The sequence below is a fragment of the Mytilus trossulus genome, chromosome 1, assembly GCF_036588685.1.
Source record: "Mytilus trossulus isolate FHL-02 chromosome 1, PNRI_Mtr1.1.1.hap1, whole genome shotgun sequence".
Classification (NCBI taxonomy): Eukaryota; Metazoa; Mollusca; class Bivalvia; order Mytilida; family Mytilidae; genus Mytilus; species Mytilus trossulus.
The window spans coordinates 20,374,936-20,400,637 of NC_086373.1; the positions used below are offsets into that span (position 1 = coordinate 20,374,936).

The 25,702-nt window shown below is 31.6% G+C and overlaps 1 protein-coding gene across 1 annotated transcript in view; it reads left to right on the top strand.

The window, feature by feature from the left end:
* Nucleotides 1–25,702, top strand: part of LOC134718085 (guanylate cyclase soluble subunit beta-2-like) — a 74,692-nt gene that overhangs the window by 42,076 nt on the left and 6,914 nt on the right. The window contains exons 3-10 of the mRNA XM_063580578.1: nucleotides 528–628; nucleotides 5,014–5,197; nucleotides 5,683–5,759; nucleotides 9,847–10,308; nucleotides 11,202–11,376; nucleotides 21,182–21,327; nucleotides 22,458–22,600; nucleotides 24,397–24,543. Coding sequence (XP_063436648.1) covers nucleotides 528–628; nucleotides 5,014–5,197; nucleotides 5,683–5,759; nucleotides 9,847–10,308; nucleotides 11,202–11,376; nucleotides 21,182–21,327; nucleotides 22,458–22,600; nucleotides 24,397–24,543 — 1,435 coding nt within the window. The remainder of the gene's footprint in view (nucleotides 1–527; nucleotides 629–5,013; nucleotides 5,198–5,682; nucleotides 5,760–9,846; nucleotides 10,309–11,201; nucleotides 11,377–21,181; nucleotides 21,328–22,457; nucleotides 22,601–24,396; nucleotides 24,544–25,702) is intronic.

The following is a 25,702-nucleotide window of genomic DNA, read 5'->3' on the forward strand; positions in this document are numbered from 1 at the left end:
GTTTGAGTTATTGTGTGTTATAAATATGTCTTTTAAATTAATGGTTGGTGTACATATTCTGTGTCCAATAATTTTACATTTCTTCAAATTATGAAATGACTGTTCCTGTGATCACAATAGTAATCGAACGAATAAAGACATCAATTGTTTACCTTTCAATAAATTTGTCTGTACTTAAAGATGTATTTGGGGGGCCATTTCTATCCAAGCGTACTGATGAGTCTTTCGTAAACGAAATGCGACGTACACAATGTTAATTCTTGTATCTATCATGTCTTTTATGAGTTTAATATTCATATAGCCCCAAATTTACTCAAGTACTCATAGCGCATAGGGTTTTAATTTTTGGACTGTTTTTGAAAAGGAAAAAACATATTTAGCGTCTTTGGATCATTGAAACCATTCTCCAAAGAAATAGTATATATTTTTTCAATAACAAATATTAAATCTTCGATTTATGGCGATGATTATGAAGGAATGTTGGTCAGTAAGGATACATTTATAAATTTACTCATTTCTTTTTGCAGCGAACAGAGTGATTTGAATGATGAACATGACTTTATGGTATTTCATAAATACTCAGATGAATGTACTTTCGGATTGATCGGGTCTGTTTGTAAGGTATCAGGTAAGATTTATTAAAGATTGATTATGAGGGTGATAATTTTACAGTGTCTCAGCATTAAAATATTGTTCTGGTTTTTTTTAATTGTTGACAGTCATTTTTCTGCAGTGATGCAGTTTTTTCTGTATGGCTTTAGGTCTTGATAACTAGATAAATTTCAGAATATCGTATGATATCTGTTAAAACTAGACCCTGATAATTGTTAGTTTTTGCTTCTGTTTGATTCTTTTCTTCTGCAATATGTTTCCGACGAATATACGTTTCTATAATGATGAACGCTAATAAAAAAAAATAAAGTCTAATCAAGCCACCTGCTTATTTCCATATATGTCCTGTCGTTGGTCACCTTGGTCATTTCTTTATTGGTTCAAATTAATGTTTCTTTGTGCAATTATTAATTAAGCTTTTTATAAATCAATGGTTCGTTACATAACGGAAGACATCTTCAATGTTTGTCTGTTTGGCAGTGCTAATTACTCTTTTGACACTGATGTTTTATTCGTATATACTGTAAACATCTTGTATCTCATTATCAATGCAAAGATGGATTTATCAATGACGAGAAAATGTGGGCCCATCTTGATCAGTTGTCCCATTTTTGTATTCACGAACTGTTTAATTATTATTTTAATTTGTAGGTCATTGCTTTATGTAGAATATACAAGAATAAAATTGGTACAGATATTTTAATTTTGAGGGAAATGTTTTACACGATACTGTGTGTAGTTAACAGAAAAATGGACGAGTTCAGTTTTATTTCTACACTTCAGATGAATAAAAGAGGAGCGAAAGATACCAGAGGGACAGTCAAAATCATAGATTGGAATAAACTGACAACGCAATGGCTAAAATATAAAAAGACAAACAGAAAAATAAAAGTACACAGGGCACAACATAGAAAGACTAAGCAACACGAACCCCACTTGGAGAGGGCTTACAAAGGCTATGCCTGTTGCCTAATCCAATTCAATTTATTTGAATAAAATATTGTTTAAACTAAACTAACCCCACTTAAAAACTGGCGAATAAAAAACAAGTACATCTCTAGCATTATATGTTTTCTCCTTAAAAGTAGTACACAATAGAGAGGCTGTAAAAATCGAGCTGTAAAACATGAAATTTTTTTTTATATAAAGTTGCATTTATTTCAAACATTGACTTTTACGATCTAATCCTAACACCAGAGTACCAAAAGGATTAAATAACATACATACTTATATGTATTTATAAGAAAAGCCCGCATTATTTAATAAGTAATCAGAAACCTCGATTAAGCCTTTAGTTTTACCGATCAATTCTTAGTTATCTAAGAATATTATAAGAAGAAAAAATGAATTAAAAAGCATATAGTTTTATTCAATTGAATATTCAACTTTAAATTAAAAAAAAAAAAAAAATATGAGTATCGTCGATTTGTTTAGTAGCTCTTCAAGTTAATGCCGGATATTTATGTTTTATGGCATGCTTGTTTTATTTTCGATATTATAATACATTTCATGTAGCTGTAATAATTTTTGACCGAATAAGGACAGATATACCCGGTTTGCTAAACTAGTTTCAATGAACCATTATGGAAAAAAGCTATTAAGTAATTGCTTTTTTCTTCTGTAAGCATGTTTATGACGTATTTCAAGCGCGTAATGTAAAATCATGATGTTAATTATGCTTTCAAATACGTAATAAACTTTTATAAAAGCATTTTGTTCATAAATTAATGACGTATGTTGATTTTCTGACAAAAAGTTTCCTTATTGCCATCCTGTAGGACATTTCGTGCTTTGAACCTATGTAGTGTTGTATGATGTCCACTTGTCAAAATAATATCGATAACACTTGACATGATACAAAGGATAATTATCAGATAGCAAAATTTCAGTATTCTTCCCTAAATGAAATGTGTAGTCAAAAATATTTACAATGACATTTAATTTTTATGATTAGCCAGTCAAAATCTAAAACTTCTATTTTCGATTACCGGTAAATATCAAATTTAAACGATAGCAGTTATATCCTCATCTCGGTTAACGATGTAGTTGAGACAAATCAAGGTAGCATACTAACAATTGCATAAAATCTAAAAGGAGCAAGACCAAGTATTTTGACAGGATTCGCGTCTCCAGCTATGCATTCAACTCCCATCATGCACAATAAAAATAACACAATCCGGAGTAGAAAAAGAATAGGTATCATTATGATCAGCTTTGTTCCAAAATTGATGTAACAAGTAAGTTATACACTCAATGAATACCCTTTATTGCTATTTTTTCGAGTTATGGTCAACACTTTTATAAGATGCGGCTGACATAATCTCACAGTCTGTAGAAGTTGAACACACAAGTGCTCAATCAGATTCGTATAAGACGAAAATATGTAAAAAAAAAAAAAAAAAAAAAGTATTTGAACGCACCGTTGTGATAAAGGCGTATACATATGTACTGGTATTATTTTGTTGTTTAAGGTCAAGAAGATGAACTACGATACATCTTCTTTCGTAAAACTTCATCAATACAACAATGATACAAAAAAAAACGGACTTTGGGCGACAACAATCATTTAGATCTTTTAACAAACAGTTGGTATTTGAATTGGAACAAATTGTCCCAACTTAATATTTTCAAAAATTGATTATGTTTTTTTTCTTCTGATAAATCCAAAGATATAAAAGCTGCACAGCATTACAAATCATGTAAAACATAATTGTGCTGATTTTTTTTTTCGTGGGTAGTTATTCATTTTGATGCAGTGTAACAGTGTAATCTGTATTGTTTTAGGACTTGATTTGACTTGATAAATGTCAATTTCTATTAGATTTCATATGGCATCTGTTAAAAACAAACCTTGAGTATTGTTTATTATTGCTTCTATTTGATTGTATTCTCTTGAAATGTGTTTCAAACGGACATACATTGCTTTATTGATGAATGCTTAGAAAATATTATCATATAGCCACCTGCTTATATGTATTTAAACCCTGTCGTTGGTCATCTTTGTTTTTGCTATATTTGTTCAAATTAATGTCCGTTTGTGCAATTAGGGTTTTTGAGGAATCAATTGTTCGTAATGCATCTAAAGACGTCTGTAATATAGTATATGACTGAGTGGCAATGCTTATTTGCTTCGTTTTTCTTTTCTAGTTCATATGTACTGTTCACATCTTGTATTTTATTATGAATGCAGATTGGATGGTCCCAATCTCGAGAGTATATGCGAAACTTGATTAGATGTCCTTTTTCATATTACCAAACTGTTGTAAATATTTTCTTTTCAATTGTTAGGCCATTACTATAATTAGAAACACATCATATAAAATAAAGTGGAACAGACATCACTATTTTGAGTCCAATGTTTTACATCTAGATACTGTGTAGTTTATAGAAAAATGTAAATACAAAATTTCATCTTGAATGAAATGTGTATTCAAAAGTATTAACAGTGTACAATAAAAAATCACCTTTTTTAATGACTAGCCAGTCAAAAAAAATAATGATAATATCGGAGTAACGGTAAAATCAAATAAATTAAGGTGGTACCTAACACTAAAGGGAGATAACTCTGTAAAGTCAGCTTAACGTTTTATTTACGTTGTGTGAACAGAATATTAAGCTTATTAATGATCAAAATTGGTGTTTGTGTCAAATTGCTTTATAACCAGTGTAACGTTTGGTTTAAAATGTTTTTAATTTGTATATTTTTGTTAGAGTATTTACTTTGACAAAATTTTATGAAAATTAAACGAGCCAAATTAATTTTAGGGAAAATGTAGTCAAGCGATACTCTTACTGGTGGAAAGTTTCAAACTATAATATATGTCAAACGTGATAATTTCAATTTTCCTAGCAGTAAAATACCTGCCATAAAATTGCCGGCATTATATATATCTTTCAATTTGTATGTTACAATCGTTTCTTTTCACCATTTTATGTAACATGGGTTTGCCCTAGAAACAAAAAATGCCGTAGCACTTGTTTTTTGTCTAAACTACTGAAATCGACACTACAAGTTTAAGAGTCACCATCATTATGATTGAAAGACCAATACAATGTGTTTGTTTCTTACCTCATCAGCTACATGATATCGCATTCTTGTATCCTTCGAACTGTAAAATTATCGTCCCTTTCACCGATTGTGAAACTAAAACTCAATTTATAAGGAAGATGATATATGCATCGCGATAACAACATTACGGTACCAACTTTTACTGCACCAGATAGATGCAATAAACCCGGGTACACCGGGTACGCTCCTTTTCGGGTCATTTGATTGCCGCAGTTTTTTGGGTTTTTATTATTTGTTTTCATATATTTCTCAAAACTATGTGGAAGTTAAACATCCGTAAACTTCTTTTACCTCTTACTTACAGCTGGGCTAAACGTTCAATATCATTTCAGGTTTGCCTTTAGCAGATGTATTAGAGGTTTTCGGGGAGTATTTCCTTACGTACTGTATGCGACATGGGTATGATAAAATGCTGAGGACACTTGGGGGAGATTTCATATCATTCGTACAAAATCTAGACTCACTTCATGCATTGTTGTCTATGACGTACAAAAATATATCAGCACCATCTTTCAGGTAAGTTCTTCTAATGCTTTAGATATCACATTGACGTGCATACACAGCTCCCTATTTTTATATTAGTGTTTTTTTCATATTCCTCTATTGATATAACATACTAAGTGAAGTTAAAAACAATTGCCAATACAATTTAAAGTGGAAGAGGGGAATGTATCAAAGAGACAACAATCCGACCGAAGAATAGTACAAACTCAAAGGCAACCAATGAGTCAACACACAGAGAACATCCAGCACCCGGAGACGGATTATATCTGACCCTTAACAAAAGTTCAGAAAAATGGATGACACGCTCAATTTCGAAACATACATATGATCGAAAATTTACAAACCATCGTACAATGTAATTACGCTTTAAAGGTTTGATTTCAAGGAGTTGTTTATCGTGATCTAACCGTAGTCTAGAGAAGCCTTACGAAACAGTTAGCATTTGAAAAAAAAGATATTGCTATTTGAACATGCTAATATTAAAACTTCTATTTAAGGTGTGAAAGAGAAGCTGATGGTTCTGTTACGCTTCACTACTACACTATCAGACCAGGGTTGTATCCTATTGTTTTAGGTAAGTTACTTAAATTCTACACAATCAGGCCAGAATATTCTACGTTCTTATGTAAGTCATCTGAATACTACACAATCAGGCCAGGACTATATTCTACGTTCTTATGTAAGTCATCTGAATACTACACAATCAGGCCAGGACTATATTCTACGTTCTTATGTAAGTCATCTGAATACTACACAATCAGGCCAGGACTATATTCTACGTTCTTATGTGAGTCATCTGAATACTACACAATCAGGCCAGGACTATATTCTACGTTCTTATGTGAGTCATCTGAATACTACACAATCAGGCCAGGACAAAACCGTATTGTCCTTGGTAAGTATCTTACATATGGCTCCTCGAAGTACAGTATAGTATCCTTATTATATGTAGGTTACTACAAAATTGCTCAAATAAACTAGGTCCCTATTTCACAATCGGTTTAACAAACCATAACACAAGGTCTACAGAAAACTGTCTTAGATAATGCCCTTACTACTACCTTGTCTGAGATTACACTGGCATGCTGTTTTGGGAAGGACTTGTGTCGTAAACCTTCACGGCGCATAACATATAGAGTCCTTCTACGTTGTTTCGTGCCTTTTTGTATTTTAGCCTTCACCCTCAAAAAGGACACTCGAGCGCTGTATTTCATTTCATTTTCGCAGACATACTCTTGCTTTCTCTAAGATATTGGGATCAATTGTGATTCCCTCACATAATGTTTAACCAATTAGATTGCCATGCAATATGATAATTCAATGTGCATACTGCCGAAACCTTAGATAATTACAAAACATAATGATAAAAATATGCGACTCATCTGGTTATATGCACACACTTGATTAAATCGCTCACACTTCTATGTGCAGTGAATGAAAACTACATTGTAGCGAAAGCCATTGTTTGTTTATATATGGACAAACTTGCAGTAAATAATGGAGAATTCTGGCAAAAATAGCGTTTATTTGTACTATAAATGAATTGGCATATGGTTGATTTGTCTGCAAATGATTATATTTCGAAATTTGTCAACCCAAATATTACAACACATTTAGCACTGTGAGTACTTAGTCAGCATCAATCAATTAATCACCATTATACAATCAGCACATGATTATTCTCTTAATTATGTTTATACGTTGCTTATACAATCCCATTTCATTTCTTTCAATCGTGTTAGAGTTAGCGATAACTATTAGTCCCACTATTCATGTATCTTGAAATTATTTGTTAAGCATAATTGCTCTTATACTAATGATCAGAAACATTTGAATACAGTTCAATCGTCTAGTATGTCTGTCACTATCAAATAATGTAGTTCTATAACATCTGCATAGAATCCTATATAGTTCGTAAATTTACGATTGTCAAAGTATTTTGAATTTGACATTTGATTGTGACTGATATCTAGAAATTGATTATGATGGTCGGGTAAAAACAAAACTTTACGACAAAAGAGATAATTTCAGTTTCCCAATTATGACCTTTTCCTTTTTTTTAAACCTAGTGATCCGAATAGTGAAGTTGTAATCATCACTTCGTAAATATTACGGACGACATCACGAGTTGGTCACCGTTAATGAATATTCGTTATACAGATGTCGTAACTACAATTCCCTTCCCTTTTCACGAATGTGACCTACCGAATTATAATATTTGCCGGCTTTGTATCAAAATGAGCAACACGACGGATGCTTCATGTGGGGCAGGATCTGCAACCCCTTCCGAAGCACCTAAAATGATACGACTGTCGTTCAAGTGAAAGTTTAGTGCTATAAAACCAGGTTCAATCAAGGGGAATAACTCATGGGTGACCATTAGAACTGGTCACAGTAAGATATATTCCAGTCAATCAAGGGGAATAACTCAAGGGCGACCATTATAACTGGTCACAGAAAGAAAGAGCCTGTTTAATGTAACTGTGAGTCAAGGGAAATAACTCCAGGGCGACCATTAGAACTGGTCTCAGAAAGAAAGAGTCTATTTAATGTAACTGTAAGTCAAGGGGAATAACTCATGGGCGACCATTATAACTGGTCACAGAAAGCAAGAGTCTATTTAATGTCACTGTAAGTCAAGGGGAATAACTCAAGGGCGAACATTAAAACTGGTCCCAGTAAGATAGAGCATGTTTAAGTGTATTTGTCAGTCAAGGGGAATAACTTTGAAATTTGAAAATGCCTGTACCAAGTCAGGAATAGGACAGTTGTTGTTTGGACTATAGTTTTGATATTATGTTGATATACAGTCAACCCTAATTAAGAGACCACCTGTATTAAGCAAAAACCTGTGTTCAAAAGACCATCAATTTAAGATCCCTCTGATCATTTTATATAATTTGAACCTTTATTGAAAGACCACCTGTTTTAAGAGACCACTCTCTTCCTCTCCCGTAAGTGGTATCTTAAAATCGGTTTGATTGTATTGTCGTATGTTATCAATATCAAAAGTTGCTAATCTAAATTCTGAAAATTATTTCCAGATTTCATCATGCTGTATCATACCCTACAGAAAACAACAAAACAAACCGGAAGAATCTTTGTTTTCAAAAGATTGTGATAGAATCAAGTATTTTAGTTATCTTGTCTGCGATTCATTCTTTAAAGACCCGTTCTCAATCAGTATACTACTGTGTCAAGAGATTGATGTCGCAATTAATAATGTAAATATGACATGTTTTTTTTTATCGGCTTCCGATTTACAATAACGATGTTACAATATTAGAAGCTCAACAAGTTAATTAAAGCCATTCCATAAACGATATATTTTGTGCGAGTAATCAAATGTTAAGCTTAGCAATATGTCAGATTGGGGATTATTTAAAGCTAGAAAAAATTAATGACGAATTTATGATAAGTAAACATGATTAATGCGATCGATGTCGTTAGGCCGTGTGGACTCCTTCCTTAAATAGTCAACTTGGCTTCTGATTAGTGTTAGAATATGTTGATTGCCTGTGTCCTCTCTATGAACTAATCATATAAATTAGGATTTGAAAACAAATAATCGTACAATGTAATTACGCTTTAAAGGTTTGATTTCAAGGAGTTGTTTATCGTGATCATATTTCCGTAAATACTTTACTCTCATTTTATCCTTTAAAGATATACAAATATCGATAAACTTTCCCGAATTCCCAATGAAACTGTTTTTTCTTTTCTTATCTTCATTGTGAACATTGACAAGGATATTAATGGAAACTAAACTCGTCAGAATACTTACAATAATAAGTCATTCACAGTTTAAGGCTAATATACAGCGTTAAATTTGAATTTTTACATGTGCATATATCACAATGAGAAATACTTAAGTCATCCAAAGCTGTCAAATGGACAAAAATATACAATGGATGCTTGAAGTTAAACATTTGTATTAAATCGTCAATATCAAAATCAAACTCATAAATGTTTTCCTAAAACATCAGGCAACTGTATTCCTATTTATTATTTTTCAAATATAATGGTTTTATTGCACTGATTGACATATATATATTATTAGTTACTTGGTGTGCTAGTGACCTAATACGATATGTATGGGGTCAGTAAATTTCATATGCATACTTGCGGTGTTTGACTATCGGCATATCAAAGTGATCAAGTCTTCAATACTTAATTTTAACATGTTTAAGAACCTACTTCCATTTGCCTATAAAAAAAACAATGCCAAAAATAACAACGTGTAAGCTTTAAATTTGTTTCATGAATGCATTTCATTCTTTCATCGTCTGTTTCTTCATCTGTTTAAACCTTTCAGATTTCGTTTTTAGAAAGGGAAGCAACTCCTTACTATCCCGATGTGGTTGCTTACCCAATATAGTAACCAACCATGTATTGTTTTGGACATCCTATACCAAATACATGTAGTCACCAGATTTTGTTCCGTTAATCAATCATATCCCCATAAATCTATAGAAGGTAAGATAAGATGTTGTGTACGTTCCTCAGAATATATATAAACTCTTCGTTTTTACTTTAATGTTTGGCTGGTATATTGTTAATACAATAGTGTTAATATAACATTCAGTGTACTATCATCATATCAAGAACAATCTTTATAAGAATTTTATCTTTTTAACGTTATATTTACATTCTCATTATAGGATTAGTAAAAGCTGTCGCCCGAGATTTGTATCACCAGGCTGCCACAGTCGAGTTTCTGAGTAAATCACAACATATAATGGAAGGAGGAAAAACTCAAGAACATGTGATATTTAAAGTACAATTAGTAGATGTTAAGGACCAAAAAAATCAATTAACAGTTCGAAATATGGAAGTGTTCAAACCAGCAGTTCGAGAAGGATTCCAAATCAGTGCTGATCAGTTTTGTCATGCTTTTCCATATCATATTATTTTTAATGAACATCTTGAAATTCAGCAGTGCGGACGAATGATTCAAAGAGTGTTGAACTGTCCAATTTGTGTTGGAATGAAAATGTCAGAATTATTTGACATTGTTCATCCTATAATGAGGTTCACAATAGAAAATATCCGAACTTTTATAAATTCTGTATTTATGCTAGGAGTGCGTATCCATAAAAATGGACATAGATTTACGTTAAAAGGTATTAGTTGAAGGTATTAAAATTAGTTTTGTTCAAGAATTTGCTTGGATAATATGTTTCATATTATGTATAAAAGGATTAATTCATTTTATTCCATAATGCTAGAACTTTAAGAGGTTTTTCTATATAAATAACATTTTGAATATAACAGGATATTCACTTCAGCAAAAAGAATATTCGTTACGGTTGAATATCCTTCTTTAGATACCCCGAAATAACCGCCATCGGGCACGCTGACCCAAATTATGAAACCGTTGAAAAAACAAAAACAAAAGATAAAGTTGAGAATTGAAATGGGGAATGTGTCAAAGAGACAACAACCCGACCATAGAAAAACCAACAGCAGAAGGTCACCAACAGGTCATAAGGAACAGCGAAAAATGTTGAACTTCCGAGTGTTTCACTTGTTTGGAGTTAGGTGCTTGATTCTACAAAATACCCATTTTGAGTTTCACGTTGAAAAGATATGCATGTGTTATGGAACTGGAACAAAACTGACTATTCATAACGTATAAAGTGTTTTTGTATTATCATATTCGTACCTCTCAACGGTTAAGTCTGAGCGTTCCTGATGAAGGTCAATTAAGAAAATTACTTCAAATTCATGAGTTTTATAAAACGTTACTTTAAGCACTATCACTGAAGCGCTTGTAAGACGTAAGGCTCATAAGGTAAGCATCATCTCAGATGTTAATGATATGGTACTAGCATGATTTTATAGCATAGATACATATATTTTTTTATATATTCCTGAAATAAATTCTAGAAGGTATTAAGGGACTTGGGTTCCATCTCACTCAAGTGAAGTGTACCTTAGACCCATTTGGTTATTCTTATGATACTCATACTTTTTTTCAATGCAAGTTTATTCATGATAAATGTATTCATTGAAGGACAGATGATATGGCTAGAAGATATACGACATATGATATTTATCAGTTCTCCCAGAATCTCAAGCTTAACAGAGTTAATGGAAATGAATGTATTTTTGTCGGACATACCTCTTTATGACGTCACACGAGAATTGGTATTGCTGAATCAACAAAGAATTGCTGAAATCGACGTTGCGTAAGTATTTTTATTCAATATTCAAAATATGTAATCGGACCTAGTTGGGATTGCTGTTGACCAGTAACAAAGGCATGTAATGATTGATTTTTGCTACGACGTAAATTGAACCGTCAATTTTCTGTCGGAAGATGAATTGGCAAAAGAACACTGGCACAACTATTTTTTATAACAGGAAAATGAAAGTTGCCGATTGGAAAAGACATTTAATGATCATAAGAATACTAGTAACGAGATATTTATGTACGATCTAGATGGAAGAAAAAGAAAAAGAACACCAAAACCTTTCTAGTGTGGTAACAAACAAGCACTTTTCCCACTTTTTAACTTTCTAAATGATAATACTGTGTTTGGTTATAGCTAAATGAACTCCTATTTTGAAGTATATATTCAATAAAGATGATGCTTAAAACCTAAACTACACAACTAAATTATTCTATGTACTCGCTTTATATGAAAACAATAATAGAACATAAAATTTTCATTACAATCGATCTATGAAGTTACTAATATACTTCAATTTTGATATGGTTTTAACCCTTACATCTTTTACCCGACACCCAATTTAAATAAAACAATCAAACGGTTACAAAGAAAGATAGATTTAGATGCTTGTACCTCACAGAAATGACAAGATGTGGTATGAGCGCGAATGCGACAACTCTACTGTTAAACACAGATTATGTTACCCTCAAATAAGATAAGATTTATAAATTGATTGTTTCTATTTCAACTAAACAATCTTTAATCGTTTATTTTAACGTTAGTCAGAATCCATCAAAGCAATCAAATGTAATTTATCATCTGATTCTTACATTTTATGACCAATTCAACAAATGCGACTAGTGCAGCAAGAACTGTTACTACTTCAATTTTGAAACATATGTGATACATTTTAAAGCTGTTCGTGTACTCGTCTTAACTATAGCCTGTTGTTTCCGGTGGCGACGGTGGATTCAACAGTTGTTTGAGTTTATGATTAGACTATTTTAACAGGATCCACATTTGAAGTCAATTATATTTGGAAGGCAGAAGCATCTACATTAACAAATCTCATTTATATGACAATAATAGTGCGTCCCCCTCTCGAACATGCTTTATTGATATTGAAACATAAGTTAACGTAATTTGCTTATACGGTCAAGTTTAGAGGAATTACAATAGGGCAATGATATTTTGTATGCAGTTGTATAAGCCTTTTGCAAAAATCATCTTCATAAGTATATTATTTTATACGCCTTCTAAGCGATTTTCATAAGAATTTAAAAATTTTGTATATATATTAAAGTTAAGATGTTAGCGTTTTCATTCTGCTACTATAATCTTTGTTATTTATAACTGATTTACGGTATATAAACATCGGTAATGCTACATTTAAAATCAAGACTAAACTATAAAAAGAGGCTAAACACATCTCTATGACAACAGTTCATTCATGATGATCATTTTGTTACACACGTACTTAAATGGTTGATTAATTAGGTTGTGAAGCGTGCTTATCAAACAAAATGCATGTTTTTTTCCTAAAAACAAATTTAGCATGTTGAGGAAAATGTTGATTATTTTACTTTATCATGTTTTGTTGTTCCTTATTACCAAAAAATGCAAAATATCTCATATGATTAAACAAATTTACAATAATGTAATTAATTTGCCCCGATTGATAAAAGTTTTTTTCTGCTACAACTGTTTTTCCAATTTAGAAATGATAAAGTGTTGCCGATAGTGTTTTATGAGATATCAATGAATGGTTGTCCGGAAATCTATATCATAGCATATGAATTCATTATCAATGTCTTTGAGTGTTATCTTGGAAATGTCATTATTCTTCATTGTATTGTTATTGAGGTAAAAGGAATTAACTTTAATCAAAGTGTTATTAAGGGGAAAGTAAATAGTCTGTATACTTAGGACATTCAATTCAAAGGATTCGAGTCCAGTGAAGTATCAATAAATACGTGATACGGAAATCGGAGACAGGAAGTCTGCCAGTCAATATTCCTTGACGTTTCGTCTGACAGTAAAATTTTTTGGCGACACATACAGATCTACTGGCGTCATCATCCGCGCAGTCGTCCGTGTAATTTGCGCCATATTTTGTTAATCCATTAATCTTGAAACGGCTTGGTAGAATTAAACCACAATTGTTCATTTGTTTTTTATATACATAAAACATGATTTTGGTGTGTTTCCAATATATTTTATTGTGATTATTTCTATATATAGTTATTTTATTTATTGTTGGTGGCGACACACGTTATGCATGACAGACTCACAATTTGTTTACTTTTTTTTCTGTAACAAACAATCGAAACACTTAATTATCCAATGATTTTAGAGTACTATATTGATCATTGGTAATTGATTTTGTTTGTTCCATTGTCGAGTCTGTCGTTAAAGTTATTCCTGTCAGTCCTTGTTTTGCAGTAGAATGCATCAGGTAATGTTAAAACCTGATATTCCTAATGTTTTGGAAGTCAAACATGTTACTTTATGACTGCATATTGCGTGTTTGCAAATTAAAGCACAAGGATAGGAAATTTAACAAATATTTTTTTTTCGATAATTGTTGATTTTGTATTCATTATACCATAATTATATTTATTTTTTCAACAATGCGTTAAACATCTCTTTTGAAATGACAAAATGGATAATGATGATGAATATCACTGTGAAAAGTACAACAAAACATGATCAGATTTCCGATCTTGAAATAAAATAGTTACTTCTTTTGGTTTGAAAGCAACGTAATACAACCGTCGAATATGCATAAAAAAGTGAGAGAGAAAACGGCAGTAGATTTGAATAAAATGTTTATACTAACCAAAAAATGATTAAAACAACGGAAATACCATTATAAACTGAATCAGGTTTTTGAGTGTCTTGTACATTGACAGTGAACCTTTGAAAGTTTTTCGGGGTGTTTACAGACAACTGTGTTCCTATAGTTTTACCTTGTTATTGCAAATGAATGTTGTTTTATTTTATACTGACATAAAAATGAAGATTCCTGTGGAACATAAATTTTAAAATTTCATTAGAGAACCATGCATATTTAAATTCATCAAAATTTCTGTAAAGGATTTTCCAAAAACAGCGAGTTTACTTGATTTGCAAATACGTCTTGATACATATATAGATTTATAGATGCTCTTTTTAAAAAAAAAAAAGAAATGTCAAATACCCTTGGCTGACTAATCATTTGATTTCATTATCTAGTATACGTTAAAGTAGGTTGATATACATTCCCAATAATTGTGTGGCTCTGAACTACAATATAACAGACACGAACCAACGACAATCATTGTATTAAAGGCTCCTTTCTTAAAGTGTATTATACTAGGAGTCATAAATTTATTTCCTTTGTTATTAGCAACCACCTCTTATTTTGCTATTTGCAAGAAGTATTTATTTTCATCCCATTTTCTTTCGAGCAATCCATACTAAAGAACAGCTATTTCTTTTCATATAACAAGGATAACGAGATAACTCTTTACTGATATTCATGTCATTAAAGCAGTAAGTGCCAGTATAGTAGGCTGAAAAGTACATGTTTTATAACCATTTACTACTTTGGGTAGCAATTTATTGCCGTCATATCGAGTTATTATTGTTCTCATTTCTGAAGATAATGACAGATTTTATTTCAAACGATTGCTTTTAAAGGAATTGCTTTAGAAGAATTTTGCAAATAGTTAAGTAATTGCATCAGTTCTGTGTAATAACGGAGAAACTCTTTCAATAACCTTTCAATAAAATTGAAATAAACACAGTTTAGAGAAAAAACATTGAATCAGACACGGCACCATTTCCTTTAAAAAAACAGGGAAAGGCGACTTGTCGTCTTATTCTTTATTACATTAATGTGTGCAACACTGAAAGAAAATGCACGCTTGGCCATTATATTAATAGCATGTGTTAGATAGATATCTGTTTCCATAATACTTAAGTGCTATTCACACATTCAATGAGATAAATCACATAATGTACAAGATTAGCAAACAAAATCACACAGAAAATTAAAGTATTCAAAGAATGTGTTGAAAAAGGAAAGCAAAGTATTATTTCAGATAGCATTATGATTACATAATTAATATGTCTATAGGGCTTTAACTACCCTGACTACACATTAGGGTATCGGATGGTCATATTGTTTTTAAACGTACCTATAATTAACCAAATTAATCTACGATCAGCCTTGGCTGTTAAAAGAGGAAACTCAAATAAGTCTAAAATGTATTAAAAATGATTCTATTTAGAAAAGTTGGCTATAAATAAAAGTATGGTTTTATTTGAGGGATCATGTAGCTATATCCTTTTTAATTTGGAAGCACATTTGCTGACGTTCGGTATATCTACATTGAACAACGTTGTAACCAAAAAAATACCGGAACGATCCATATACAAACGCTAGTTGTCATTTTCCAACAAACCACACATGTTATGTTCTGAAACATAATGAACTTGGATAACCTAGATGAATGATGTTGATTTTATTCTTTACCCAAAATAAGAATATTTGGAAAAAATCTAAACTAATATGGTCATGGGGAGACTTAAAATACGTCTTTATACAGGCCTTGTTATTCTTTCCATTGCTCCATTTCAGCTGTAAGTATAGTTACTCAGAGATATATGGTTATGGTCAATGAATCTAAAAATATAAACGCAGTTTGATCATTTGCACAGTTAATTTTAGTAGGACTGTTGTATGTTTTATAGTAGTTAAGATTATAACAAAACGTTGATAGTTTAACTCTACTTTATATGACTGTCATACAAATCAGAAGGTTTAGTTGACTGTAAAGTTAAATCCGTCATTCTCTACATTTAAAAATACCTGTGCAAAGTCAGAAATATGACAGTTGCTATCCATTTGTTCGGTGTGATAGAAGTTTTAATTTTGTCATTTGATTACGGACGTTCCATTTTAAATTTCCTCGGATTTCGGTATTTTTGGGATTTTTATTTTTTGTACAATTTTCTATCAATGTGATTATTGGAATATATAAAAAAAAAATCAGCTGATGTTTAATGCTGATTATATATTGCAAGTATCATGTCAAAACCTTGAAAAGCAGTAATTACCAAGACAATTATGTTCGCAAACAATAGTCAAATTCTTTTCTCTGTAATCCTTGTATAAAGTAAAATTCATTTATCTTCAGTTTTGTTCATTTTCAAAGTCACGAGACTGGCTTATATCTATTGTTGTTGATAAATGAGAATTATCTTACTAGTTATTCCATAGTGAAAACGGATTTTAGTGTCAAAAATTCCTCATTTTTCTAAACAATAAAAGAAATCTTCTAAATCCTAGGCATAAATAAATAGTATTTAAGTTGATGAATGGTGATGTTGATGAATAGAAATGTTTGAGTTTTATTGATGAAAGTATAAGCTTTACTCAAGATAACACAGAAAGTGCAATTTTCTACCAATATTAATAATATTTTATGACCTGCTTGTCACGTAATATTCCTGGGAAATCTATATCGCCTTTAATTGCATGGTATTAAGCTTTACATGTACTATTTGACATCATTTCTTTTTTACGAGACAATCATGTGCCTAATTACAACAAAAAATCCTGCTTTTATGTGTCTGAATAATACCATTGTAAATAAAATATTGTGAAAAGAAAAGCATCAAGTAAAATTAAGGCTTAAAGTACAATAAAGACATTAAGTCTTCTATATGTATTAAAGTATTGATTTGGGTTTAGTTTGGTAACTGTTTGTTCCAACAGTTTAACAGGTAGATCTTCACTGCGTTTGTTGTTTATATTTTAACATCAATAGAACATTTTTATAATTGTTGCGTATACACTGTGTCTAAACCACACCGGCAGAATTTGATCGGACTCGATGGTATCTAACGTCCGGCACAATGACGGAACATCAATAGACAGAAGAAAGATAGGTTTCTCCTTATTTTCTTATTTTTTTAATGATATCGAAGAATATATATACATATACAACTATTTTCTATTGTGAGTTGCAATATTTTCTACAACCGTTCTATATTAACGGAGAAATAAGTCAAAATGCATGTCAAAATGACGAATTGAGTGAACCTTGCCTCGAAATTGTTTAATTTCTCTTTAAATTGTTCACATTGTACGGAAAGAAATGTACGGGAAGATAGATATTGACACGGAGATTGCAAATTTAGTTATTATGAGCATCTCAATAAATGTAACTCTGTGTATGGAACGAAAGAAATGGGTCATGTCAAAATGGAACTGGCCGGTTTCGTCAATGTATACAACCCGGTTTCGTCATAGATTTTAAAATGCATAACCCGGTTTGGTCAAATAAAAAAAATCATAATCGCATTAGATTATAATTGATTATTTAATTTCAGAGTTCAAAAGGAGTTTTGTGGGTCGTTCGAAAACAAGTTCGTTCACCGGACAGCGGCTTATTATTTATATGAGTCTCAGATTCAAATAAATAATAAGCAAATTCCTACTCTTATAGAACTCAAATATTTTAATTTTACTTTGCATTCCGAACTTTTTTAACAGCATATTGAGATTAAAGCTCTTTAAATATGCGTTTTCTATATGAGTTATGGGAAAATATGTTGAACATGTTTAAACTTGAAATTAAAGTTTACGGTCTTAAAAATCGAAACACACAATTGATATGTGATTTTCTCGCACAAAAGAATGGACACCTTTATAAGTAATTTAATCATTCCATGTATGTAATCTTTTCTACCATCGTTAAAAATAAATCTTCTTAAGGATAAAAGTTGATGATAAGACAAATTTATATGCATGCATAATCGACATAGAATGTAGGATTACAACTACCATGCATTAAAATAAAATTTATTTATCACTACATGTAATTGTAACTATACTGCTATGTACAAATTAGTATAATAGTCTCAGGTCATCGATAAAATTCAATAATAATTATTTTGTTAACATTATTAAAAAAAAACGAGTCTGTACTGTCGCCATTGTGTTATGATGATCGTACACTGACGTTGGTCAATATATTTTGACAATATATACGGACAGAGGGATTCAGTTTATTTCAAAGTGGGCGTATTTCGATCAACTTGTACATACCGTTGAGCGTAGCGAGTCGAACAATATTTTGATTATTTTTTGCTTTACAAAATCGTTAAATACAGGAATCAATATAGTTTTGGCAACCGAAGGTGGGGTCGGGGCGTGCAACCTATACGTCATCTAGATTCGCCACTTATCTTATAAAGTGTATAACGAATTAAAATATTGTAAGAAATTGGCACTCTATCTTATTAGAATCGCCAAAAGCTATTAATTATCGTCTATTCAAAGATAATGCTGAAAGAGAAAACTATTTTAAGATACTAGATGATAAAAATATTATTACTTTTTGTAGATTCAGGATACTCAGTCATAAACTTCCTATTGAAACTGGAAGGTGGAAAAATATACCTAGAGAAAATCGAAATTGTAAACTTTGTAATTCAGGAGATATTGGGGATGAATTCCACTATATTTTTAATTGTTCGAAATTTAATCATGATAGAGAAAAAATTTTGAAACCATATTATCTAAATAGACCAAACGTATTGAAATTTCATGATTTGATGAATACTAGAAACATCAGTATGTTGAATCATTTGTGCAAATTTATCAAACTGATTAATAAACAGCTGGACTCTTAGGGGAAACATTGTTAAATGTATTTTTTATATAATATGTATACATGCATAATGTGTTTTTTTATATTACATGTAGCTGGAAATATTTTTCCAGTTGTAGATCATACATTTGTATTAATTCTGACTTTATGTTGTATTATAAATGTTTATAATATCTCTGTTCCATGGATTTTGGTTTATGAGAATAAAGATATAGAAAATAGGGACACCCGGGAAATCGCATTATGTGAGTTGGATTTTGTTTATTATAATAAATACCGAAAATCAAGTTCTTTTTATCGATTTCTATACATTTTTCTCAAATATATATAAAAGTTATATAGGAAAATGATAAGGCAGACAAATATACAAATAAATCGACTTGGCCGATATCCTAATCAGTAAAACTTATTGACCTTTAATTACGATTTTTTTTTCATTTCTTTGCGTTTTTACACGCCCATCCCAATTTTGACAGGACGTATTATTGTACACACCCGTCTGTCCATCCGTCCGTTCCTTCATCTATCAGTCATTCGGTCCGTCCGTCCGTCCGTCTAGCTATCCGTCTATCTTTCTGTCCAGCGTAAACATGTCGCACCGTAACTTGAGAACAGCTGATCTAGTTTTCATGAAACTTAACAAAGTTATTTCTTGGAATGGTCAAACGATTTGTAAACCTTTTAGTGAAAATCAAATTAAATCTTTTACAGAACTTTGTAAGTAAAACAGGAGTGTGTTTTTTTTAACATGTCGCGCCATATCTCAAAATGGTTAATCGTTATTGCATCAAACTTTACACACTTCTTAGTAATATAAATCTTAACTTCTGCATACTTTAAGGTGATGTTTTAAATTTTGTTTTTAAGCGTTAATTAGGTTTTCTTTGTAAAAAAAAAAAGGGGGGGTCACATACTGCGATGTATCTCAAAACCTATATAAAAAAAATATCATAATGTTAATGTTAAAAAAAATAATTATATATCAGTGTTTGCAATTGAGTATTTATATTCCATTTAAAATTAGTTTGAAGATCAGTGAAATAACGGATACGACTTTCATTAGGAAAATGTGTAGTACTATAATTACCTATGTAAATAAATGTAAACACGCCAAGTTTACTTTATAATACATATTTATTTAAATTTCTTTCGAAAGACAATGTTCAGATCCGTGTTAACGTTGCTTTCTATAAATTGTTGGTTTTAAACAAATATAAAAAACCGGGTGATATATATAGACGAAACCGGGTGTTGTGTAGTAAACAACAATGACGAAACCGGTGTATTTTTATTTGACATGACCCATTTCTTTCGTTCCATACACATAACTACAAGTATTGAGATGCTCATAATGACTAGTTTTGCAATCTCTGTGTCAGTATCTATCTTCCCGTACCTTTTTTTCCGTACAATGTGAACAATTTAAAGAGAAAATAAACAATTTCGAGGCAAGGTTCACTCAATTCGTCATTTTGACATGCATTTTGACTTATTTCTCCGTTAATATAGAACGGTTGTAGAAAATATTGCATCTCACAATAGAAAATAGTTGTATATGTATATATATTCTTCGATATCATTAAAAAAATAAGAAAATAAGGAGAAACCTATCTTTCTTCTGTCTATTGATGTTCCGTCATTGTGCCGGACGTTAGATACCATCGAGTCCGATCAAATTCTGCCGGTGTGGTTTAGACACAGTGGTATAAAAAGTAAAATAACAAAAATATCGAACATCGAGGAAATTTCAATTCGAAAAATCCCAAAACAAATCGCAAAATTAAAAACTCAAACACATCATACGAATAGATATTCTTATTTTGGAGTGTAAATTTAAATTGCGATAACACGTGTCACGGTACCTGTTTATCCCAAATTCATGTATTTGGTTGTGATGTTATATTTGTTATTCTCGTGAGATTTTGTCTGATGATTGGTCCGTTTCTGTGTATGTTACATTTTAGTGTTGTGTCGTTGTTCTCCTCTTATATTTAAATAAAATGCGTTTCCCTCGGTTTTAGTTTGTTACCCCGATTTTGTTTTTTGTCCATGGATTTATGAGTTTGAACAGCGGTATACTACTGTTGTCTTTATTTAACACCTGGCATATTCCTGACTTAGTACATTATTAAAGTGTTTATTATTTTGATATATAGAAAACAACTTGACGAAACTACAGCAAAACTAAAACTGACATCAAAAGCACTAGAAAACGAGCAGAAGAAAACAGAAGAGCTACTTTCACAAATGTTACCAAAAGAGATTGCAGACGATTTGAAAAATGGTAGACAAGTAAAAGCAGGTACTCTGATTTGATAAATAACATAAGACAACCTTGAAGAGGCTGAATGATACAATGGTCAGACACGTCTTTTCTCTTACGCTTGGGTTTAGTGCATAAAAATAAATTGACTATATAAAGCTTTATGTATTCGGTTGGTTGATTTTTTGTGTCTTCTTGTACTTTTGTGACGATAAGATGGTGTTTCATAGATTAATACCCCATCTTTTTTATAAATAAAATATATAAACTATAACACATATGCAACAAGAGCACATGACTTACCTGGTCACAATTCTGTAGATCAGTTCACATTGTGCGTATATTAATGCAAGCTTATAAATGAACAAAATAGTTTGTAAACATTGGGGAAAAAGTGTACCTCTGGAACAAGTACCCCCTAAAAATAATCTAAACTGAAAAGCCCTATGTTTTTCTGAAATCAAAGATTGCACTTATGTCTTTTTCATTAGAGCCTCTGGTGGCTAGTTGTCTCATTGCAACCATGTCACGTCGCTTTTATTTCTATTTTGTGTAAAAATTCGTAAAAGTATCATTTTAATTATTGTGAAACATGTGACCAATTGCTTAGTGTTTTATAACTAGTTTCATAACTGTAGATCAACTTATCTAAAATTCATTAAATACTAGGCCACGGTATTAAGCTTGTATTCATAAAACTTAACACTGTTTTTAACGCATTCTCGAATTGCAGCTGGACATATACAAAATAGATTCATGTCTGACCATTAAGAAGTGTCATAATCAATAAACGACTTGTTTGCAAAAAGTTAAAAAAAATCCAAAAATTATAAGTGCATACTTAGATTATGGCAAAGAGTACATGCTTTCAATGGGATACGTTCATTTTCAACGCATGTGTAGGTCAGTTGAAATGAAAAAAAAGTCTAAAAGGGTTTCTAAATTACCCTTCACCAAGCAATCTTTATCTTTTTACCTATAAACCATACATCTGAACTGCTAACATTTCTTTTTTAAACAAAACAATAAAGGGTGTTGGGACAGACTACTTCAAGATTAAACCAATAGGGTTTGTATTTTTTACTATTTTTTTATTATTTTTTTGATCGACTGCAATTGTATTAAAAAACAAATAACATGATAAATCAATATTTATAATTATTTTTCAGAAAAGTTTGAATCTGCCACTATTTTATTTACTGATATTGTGACATTTACAAATATTGCATCAGCCTGTCCCCCGATGGATATTGTGAACCTTCTGAATGAATTATATAACAGATTTGACCAGAAGACCAATGAAGTCTACAAGGTATCTTTTTTATTGTGACCTGAGACTATACTACTGATAACATTAAGTAAACGTTGTTTTCTTGATTGGTTTTCCTTATGTTCTAGTCTTTGATCTCGCCTGTCCGAGTTTTGTCATATCATGTTTTCCTCGATGACATTTCATCGGTTTTATACTTAGGATATTTCATATGTAGTGGAATTTGAGAACTGATTTTATTGGCTTAAATGATATTGTAAATGTATTTACTTCTAATGAGATTTGTAATTGACAACATGTTCCTTTAGAGAAAGAATAAACTCCTAAAAAATATATAAAAGTATATCCATTTTTTGCAAATGTTTGTGGACTATCAGTTCCCGATGATACCATACGTTTGGGAACTCAACATATACCTTAACGACACTTACCAACGAGGAAATCCTAGATAACCATAGGTCTGTCCTATGTTATTTTGGGATTTCAATCAAAGACGAAGAACTGGATCTTCCATCACTGTATTGGATACCTAAACTACATAAGTGTCCTTACAAACAACGGTATAGTGCTGGGTCTTCCAAGTGCTCCACGAAACCTCTTTCTCATTTATTAACATTTATTTTATCAGCAAACAAAGACGGGCTTCAAAGTTATTGTGAAACTGCCTATTCTAGAGGTAGCGTGAATCACATGTGGATACTGAAAAATTCCAAAGATCTTTTATTAGAGTACATTCAATTTGACTGTTCTACTCTTTGCACAAGTATTTCACATTCCAAACTAAAAGACAAATTGAAAGCGTTGGTACTGATTTGCTTTATTTAACAGAATGGCCAACGTAGATACAAGTATCTTGTCTTACGGAGGGATAAATCCTACTTTGTAAAGAATCACTCTGAATCAAACAAAAAATTCTCTAAAACTGTTATTATTCGAGTGCTTGGTTTCTTGATTGATTACATATTTGTTACATTCGGAGGACGTGTTTTTAAACAGACTGTCGGCATTCCAATGGGAACAAATTGCCGACTTGTTTCTTTATAATTATGAGGCTGACTTCATGCAGGAACTTCTTAGGAAGAAAAATAAGAAGTTAGCGATATCCTTTAACTCTTCTTTCCGCTATATAGATGATATGCTTTGACTAAATAATTCAAAATTTGGTAACGCATCTATCCCATCGAACTAGAGATAAAGGATATAACAGATACAGTAAAGTCGGCCTAATATCTTGACTTACATCTAGAAATGGACAATGAGGATAGGTTGAAAGAGATGAGCTTTTCAATTGTGAACTTTCTATTTTTAAGTTGCAACATTCCAGCAGCGCCTGCATACGGGGTATATATCTCCCAATTGATACGATATTCCCGTGCTTGCTGCTCACAAGGAAGCTATTAAACTAAGAGTTCCAAATGATGAAGTTGAAATCATCCATTCGTAAATTATACGGTCACCATCACGAGTTGGTTGATCGTTATGGAATACCGTTTCACAAATGATATCGGATATGTTCCTAACGTCGTACGGAACCCCCTTCCCTTTCATGAATGTGACCTACCGAATTAGACTATTTAGCGGATTTGTTATCACATAAACAACACGACTGGTGCCACATATGGAGCAGGGTTTGCTTACCCTTCCGGAGCACCTGAGATCACCCCTAGTTTTTGGTGGGGTTCGTGTTGTTTATTCTTTAGGGTTGTAAAAGCGTTGACCGTTCGTACATTTTTAGAATGAAGCGCTTCCGCGCTTCATACAAAATGTACTTCGGTCAACGCTTTTAACCCAAATAAAGTTACAAAAAGAAGCATTCAATTTTTAAATGATCTTTGTAGGTTGAGACGATTGGTGATGCTTACATGGTGGTGAGTGGTGTTCCTGACAAAACTGACAGACATGCGCAACCAGTAGCAGATTTTGCTATGGAAATAGTAGAAGAAGCATCAAAAGTCCGTTCGCCTATAACTGGACAGCCGATACAGGTAGTTAAAGATATCTATATTTAATAGTGTATTCTAAGTATTTTAAGTATAATACGCTTATTTGATTGCCTTTTTTTTTTAGGGCAGGTAATATTCTACAACATTAATGTTCGTAACTTTCATTTTGATTGGATAACGCCAAAAACTTTCTGAGCATCAATGGATCCACGATTAATGGAATAAAGTATTGCGCGCAAGTACAAATGTCTTTTTCAAAATACATGATTGATTTATTTTTTATTTGCTCTTGCATAATAAAAATGTAGATAACCGTATTACATTTGAAGATTTGCGTGCCTCAATTTCTCATTTCTCATATCTGTTCAGTTACTGCAAACGCGTCTAATATAGACTCAATTCAGACCTTCAAATCGTTAATTTATCCCCGCATAGTTTCAAATACATCACTGTTTTTCCTAAATATCTGTTCAAAATTGCAGAACGCAATTGGTGTACGTAAATAAATACAACAAGGAAAACATTATTGTATTATTAAAGCAATACAGAATTTTATTATTTAGTGTTTGAACTTTTTTCCCAGAATAAAAAACATTCTTATTGACTGTAAAATTCCATTTTGACCGACCTTTTGTTTCTGTCAAGTATGTATACATTTAAATAATGGAGAGAAATATTTCTTAGAATAAACAGATTAACCGTCAATTAAATAAGGCAGAGAAATAATTATAAAAAAAATAATAACTTGAAAATAAACAAAACAACTTCATGTCACTGAAAAGGGACTGAAAATTCCTGAGAGTAAAATAGTTTTAATCTTACTGAACTAATAGTCCGGCGGCTTTGTGAAAAATTGTGCACATCCTGTTACAAGCATGAAATTTGGCATAGACCTTTCTCAACTATTACTCTTTTATTTCAGATAGGGAGGCAATTGAAAAAAATCTCTCACTTCCGGTAAAATCCAAAATGGCGGACATCATACTTAAATCAGCCCCATATCGAAGGCTAGCGTGTAAAAATGTCCTATTAACATGCTACTATCATAATATTTGGTACAGACCTTTGTGTTTTACTACTTTTTGATAAATTAAATAGATTAGATGTCTTCAGAAACCCACTTCCGGTTAAAATCCAATATGGCGGTCACTGTACTTAAATAAGCTTATTTTTTAGGGAGGGCAATTGAAATGTGTTTTAA